A 6,021-nucleotide genomic window follows, 5' to 3' on the forward strand; every position below is an offset into this window, starting at 1 on the left:
CATCCTATTTCTTGTTGTTATTACCTCCAGTATCACCACCTCCTGATGCTGCCTGACCCGCCTTTTTTGCTGCTTTTTCTTGAAGCGCCTTTGCGTCCCTATGTAAACACACACAGATACATTATAAATACATATTGCTATGAAATAATAATTTATCAAAACTAATGTGAAGTATAACCTCTACTAAATGATTAAATAAGTTCTTCAAAACAACAAAAAATACATTGAAGGATCATGGAGTGAAAATAGAGACAAAACATCGATTATAAAATGGTATGATGGCTTAGTGTATTCTTGGAGGCTCTGCTTTACATACAAAATTCGGATTGTTTATATTTAATTAACAAAGACACACAAACTGGAGAGCATTATATTAAGATTTCCAAATCCATGATTACAGAGCCAATTTCAAACACTGACAGAGTCAACTTACATAAAAAAGACATGGGGGAATAAAAAAATCAAAACTGACCAAATCACTCCATAATTGGAATAAAATTCCACTCTCAATGCTTAATGAACCTAAAACTAAACAAAAACTATAAAAATAAAGTATGGTGGAAACTCAGACCATAATCAAAGCATCTAACCTTCTATGAAAAAAAAAATCGAATCTTGAAATTTTTAAAAATCATAGAAAATAAAAATACCTTTCGCGGCGCTGTTCAGGTGTCAACCCGTCATCTTTTTGCTTGCCTTTACCAGTACCCCGAGCTTGAGCCCTTTCTCTATCACGGTCTCTTTGGTTCCCACGTGAAACCCAGTTAAGAAAATACCCAAAAAAACAAAAAAATAGTAAAAGATTCCACAAATTAAATCAAGATTAATTGAATTCCCAGATGAACAAATACTCAAAAAATGAAAAGTAAACACCGGTTCAGCACAAACGTATGCGAATCACCTTCAAAACCATATTAGTTTTTTTAATCAAATCTTTTATCATTGAAGCAAGAAAACCAACAGATCCAAATCATACAGAGCGAAAAACTTGGGGAATAATATGCAAGAAAAAACGTTGAATTCTTGGAAAAAGGGAGAAAAATCATGGAAGGATATGAGTCATGGATAATACGCGAAAGAAGAAAAGTCCGCTGACGGAGAGTAGACAGCAAACCGTTTTTACCTTTCAGTACGTTTACAAATGTATACCTCAGCTTCAGGAGACATTGCCCTCTTCCTCGTGCCCATAATCCACCATAACAACCGTTTCCTTTGAACATCATCCAAGTTCAGATCCAAACAAACCGTATGTTGCGGCGGTCTACCATCACCGATAATTCACTCTTCGTGGATCCGGCATTGACGATCATATAATTGACTTCGAAGGTTCTGAAATTTTCGATTAGATTTTTTGAACAAAATCTAGCACTGGAACAAAATATTAACATCAATCTATCTAATTTCCAGTAATTTAAAGAAAACAATACCATGACAGATTCTCCATTGTCTAAACATTTGATTGATTCCAACTGAAAAGGGTCGAGGGTATACGGGAAATCTTTGGCAGGCTTCGAGTTTTCTATGTCTATCGAACCTGTATTCAAAGCTTTCCGAGGCAAATATCCCTCTGGATAAGAGACATCATGCTGGCATGCCACTGGCTCATCACGTTTTGACAAATTTTCTGAAATTGAAGAAGAGGAGAAACGGGAAATCACTGATTTTGTGCGGCTCTTGGTTTGGGAGCGAAGAAGAGTGTCTGATTTGGTGGGAGGAAACCTATGAACGTGGTGTGTGTGAAGGGTAAAATAGGTAGTTTATAAAACAGTCCAAGACACCATTCAATTAATATTAGATGCTTAACTTTAATAAATAGTAAAAGATATAAAAAAAATTTATTTCTTGTTGAAATTTTAATCATTGCTTGTTCCAAATCCTTAAAAGAAAAACGTTTTCTTTTGAAGTTAAACTTAAGAAGAAAAAACTGATGTGAGATTCATTATCATATGATGTTTTTACTAATAATTGGGTGTTTTTATTAGGGACGGCAATTAGTCCTGATTGGGATGGATTTGATCAAAATCAAGACTTGCCCATCTTATTTTAGATATGCCTCGCCCCAGACTCGACCTATTTTCATCTTTAGTTTTTATGATATGAAAATATAAAAAATATAGGTTATATCGGTTCCCAAATTGATGTAATCATATATGGCGATTTATGAGAAGCTCATTAATTCATCACAACGATGCATGGCCATTTTTCATATTCAATTTGGCAAATGTAACTTCCTAAATGCTTCGAGCTTGAATATTATTACATTTTCTCCAATATTTTGGTCGATGAATGAATTGAACCTTTAGCCTCCCTCCCAAAGCAACGGTCACAATTTTTAAAAGAATTGCACATTTAATACACACGCATCATATCCAATGTTATTGCGGACCCCAAACGGTCACTTTTGGCAAAATCAGTCGTAGTATTCTTGTTTGAAAACTAATAAATAAATACGATTAACCAAAAGTACACTAGGAAAGTGCATAAAATCTTTACTTAATCCAAACTCTAGCAATTAAAAACTGGTCACACTGCCCAAAAGAAGTTAAATCAGCCTAAATAATTCGATCGGACAACGGCGGTAACCTACGGAAAAAGTTCATGAGCACGGAGGGCATGTCGTCCCGGAACCTAGGATGACGAAGGTAGTAAAACCCAAAAGCTAAGATGAATGCCTTGAAAGGTACTACGTAAAACAGCAACGAAGCAAACAGGCACAACACAACGAATATACCAGTTGCCCTCGGGTCCCTCCAGTTGAACAATGCCTCCAGTCTTTCACCTTGAGCTGCAACATCCCCCAAAAGTGTTTGGGCACGTCCTGCCAGCGCACGTAACCGGTCATATCGGACACGTACTTGGTCCATGGATTGTGTGGTTGGGAATCCATCAAACTCTTCGTCTAGCTCATCTGGACCCACTGTTTCAACGTGGGACAACCTAGGATCCATTGTGACCGAGACTTGCTGACGATACCGAAACCTCAACATAATTATCAAGAATGAGTACATGAACATTGTGGGCAACATTAGTTGTGGACATAACACGATAGCCACCAATAGGACATGGATCAAAATTGTGCTTGGAGGGTTCACCCAAGTTTGGATCCCATCGAGCCATCGTGCAAATGCGGCTGCTTTCGACAAGCAACCCACGACCCGGAACCAATTGGCTTTGCTCTTCCTCATACTCCAAATGTGCATATCAGAGTCCAACATGAATTGGACAACTTCATGACCCAGTGCCGGTTCAGATCGAGCTAACCTCATCGTGACAATCCTCGTAGCATTATGCCTCAAAACGTCTTGTTGAGCTGGTCCCAAAGGTTTCACATAATGCATCCTCGGTAACATAGGATTAGCGTATGCTTGAATAAGGCTAAGCCAGGATGAGCACGAAAACCTCACTGCTATCTCGATTTCCCCCATCCTCTTGGCTCCACCAGGAAGCAACACCATCAAAGAGTAAGTCCCAACATACACTCGATTTGTGTCTAGTGTCGAGAGACGTACACGTAACTTCCCAAGTCGTACATCATTTTTCACCTCCATTTTATCATCGCACTTATACCTTCCATTGTCAAACACCCCTAAGGTCAGAACGGTGCACGGATCATACACATCCCACGTATACTGCTCGTTCCATCGTGGATTAAACCGATCAAGAATGGTTCTTGTCCGAACCCACTTTGGTCCATACTTTGCCACCACGTAGGCATCAGTGGTCCCACGAGTACCATCTTTGGTCTTCACAGGGAGCAAATTGGTAGCCCCTCTAATGCCTACTTCTAGCAAACCAACTGGCTGCTTTGACAATTGCTTGGCAGTGGGCCGAACATCGCTGGTCACATGAGCTGCCTCGTCAAGCACATGATATCCACCTTCCAAGCAAACGCGAACGTGTATCCTCCCACCGTACGGCTTATTGTTATCATCACGTATTAAGTTAAACCACCTGGATCTTGGCTCTGATCTGTCGTCTGTGCGCTTATCCACCGTAGTTACCTGCACTTTAGCGTAGCCTACCGTGTTACCATTTGTGAAATCTTCAACTGTAATAGTGAAAAATGGCTCAAATGGTTCGGCTGCAACAAAAATAAGGTCTTCATTCCACGTGGGAATGGAAGAGCCCATGCTTGTTCGGCTTGTCTTGAACAGTTGTGCGCCGAGCTGGGCCTTAACATATAGCTCCGGATTCCGAACCTTAGGCTCGGTCCCACCAGACCCAGAATCAAGCTGCAAATCTTGTGTTTGGATGACCGTTACCCTCAAATACCATAACTTTGGAGACAAGTAAACTTTGGCCCGGGTCTCGGGGATCAGCCCTCCGGAATCCGACTGCCAGGCCTCCTGGAAAGCCTCGTCCGCCTGCGTACCTACCCACACAGATAACATGATGTCATTTCCCGACGACCCTTCTCCTTCCAAGCTGTACCACTGTGGGGCTAATGGGCTGTCGGGAGGGACCCTTCTCGGCACCTCCAGAAGATCAAAAGACACTGTGCCGGCGGTGCTCTCCACTTTGCTTTCGCTTTCTGGGCCTTTCTTCTGAGCCATGATGGAGACGTCGAGTGAAGTTGAATTCAAGCTTTCTTTTTCAAAAGCGAAGACCTGATCAATTACTTTGTTTGGGGCCTGTGATTCGGTCTTGACTGTGTGAGTCCCGATCACGAGCTTCGCACAGAACGAAGACTCTGGTTCTGGATTCAAGATATTGACTTTCACCACTCTAACATAGAGAAATGGCATTTGATCGACAAGATCAAAGGCAACGCGCCGATCAGTACCTCTACTAGAGAATTTCGGAAAAAATTTCGACTCCGTATCTCTATTTTTCAAGTTTCCTGGAAGTACAGTATTTTCTGGGTTCTGGGTTTGTTTCTGTTGAGATTCTGGTGCATCTACCTTAGTGGGCGGCGTTTCGAGAGGTGGCGTTGTGTTCTCCGGTGGTTTATCTTCTTTTTTGGCCTCTTCTTCCCCCTTTCCCTCTGCTTTCTTCTCTTCATTAACTTCAGCCGCCTTTTTCTCCTCTTCCTTGTCCTTCTCCGGTGGTTTCTCCTCCACCGCCGTTTCTGCAGCATCGGGCTTCTCGGGAGACGGAGGAGGCTCTTCCTCATACCAAATTTTCAAACCAATCTCACCTTTGATCTGAGAAAACACACTCCTTTTCTCCAACGGATAGTAAACCAAAGAAGCTTCCCCGCCGCCTTTCACGAAAGTGCTCCCAGAGATCTTCACTTTCCCAAGAAAAGTGCTCCTCTTCCCAGTCTTCTTATCATTGTAAACGTTCAGCTCCAGCATCTTTTCCGCCATGAACTCAACATCGTGAACTGAAAATTCGAGCTTTTCATCCCAGTATGGGTTGAGATCTCTGCAAATGGTCTTGGTACGGCGCCGTTGGCCATCAAAATCCACGATGACATAAGCGCTGGCTGTCCCCTGTCCGTCTTTGGGCATCAAGTTCTTGGCATTTTGGACTTCGACACTCAGTTTTCTGATCTCGGCCATCAGTGCGACACTGATTACAAATTGCTTGAAATGGGAACCAAAACTATTTCTATATTAAAAAAAATAGTCTCTTTTCGAATGGTGAAATGGAGCAGAGAAAGAGAGAAGACGATTAAATCGAACTGAGTTAGATACAGTAGCTAGAGAAATTAGTGTAATTTATAGGAGATTAAAAAAAGAGGAGATTAAACATACGGAGGAGCGGGATTAAGTTCAGACACCACTTTGACCGCTGTTTAAAGATTTTCTTCTTGTTAATCAATTTACTGCTTGGTAAATATTGATTTATTTATTTATTTGGACAAGATGTCTGATTATTCTTTGCAATTTGCACAATATAAAAACTAATTATTTAAAATTTGATTTTTTTAATTATTAAAATTAGATTTAAGTACAATTTTATGTAATTGTCTGAGTAGAGACCACGTGGGATGTGTGTGAACGGCTCTCTCTGACATTTTAATTTTTTGTTTTCTCAGCTTATTATATAAAATTAAAATCATAAACTTTTGTCCAA

The 6,021-nt window shown here is 40.8% G+C and overlaps 1 protein-coding gene across 1 annotated transcript; it reads right to left on the reverse strand.

The window, feature by feature from the left end:
* Positions 1-2,418: 2,418 nt before the first annotated feature.
* Positions 2,419-5,644, reverse strand: LOC140805925 (multiple C2 domain and transmembrane region protein 14). Its single transcript, XM_073162295.1, has one exon. It carries the CDS (start codon positions 5,502-5,504, stop codon positions 2,553-2,555), a length of 2,952 nt encoding a protein of 983 aa, XP_073018396.1. The 5' UTR covers positions 5,505-5,644; the 3' UTR covers positions 2,419-2,552.
* Between the last annotated feature and the right edge of the window lie 377 nt (positions 5,645-6,021).

This window comes from Primulina eburnea, chromosome 11, assembly GCF_022965805.1.
Source record: "Primulina eburnea isolate SZY01 chromosome 11, ASM2296580v1, whole genome shotgun sequence".
Taxonomy (NCBI): Eukaryota; Viridiplantae; Streptophyta; class Magnoliopsida; order Lamiales; family Gesneriaceae; genus Primulina; species Primulina eburnea.

Coding starts and splice junctions, on each gene's coding strand:
- LOC140805925 (XM_073162295.1), bottom strand. CDS start 5,504: ATGGCCGAGATCAGAAAACTGAGTGTCGAAGTCCAAAATGCCAAGAAC.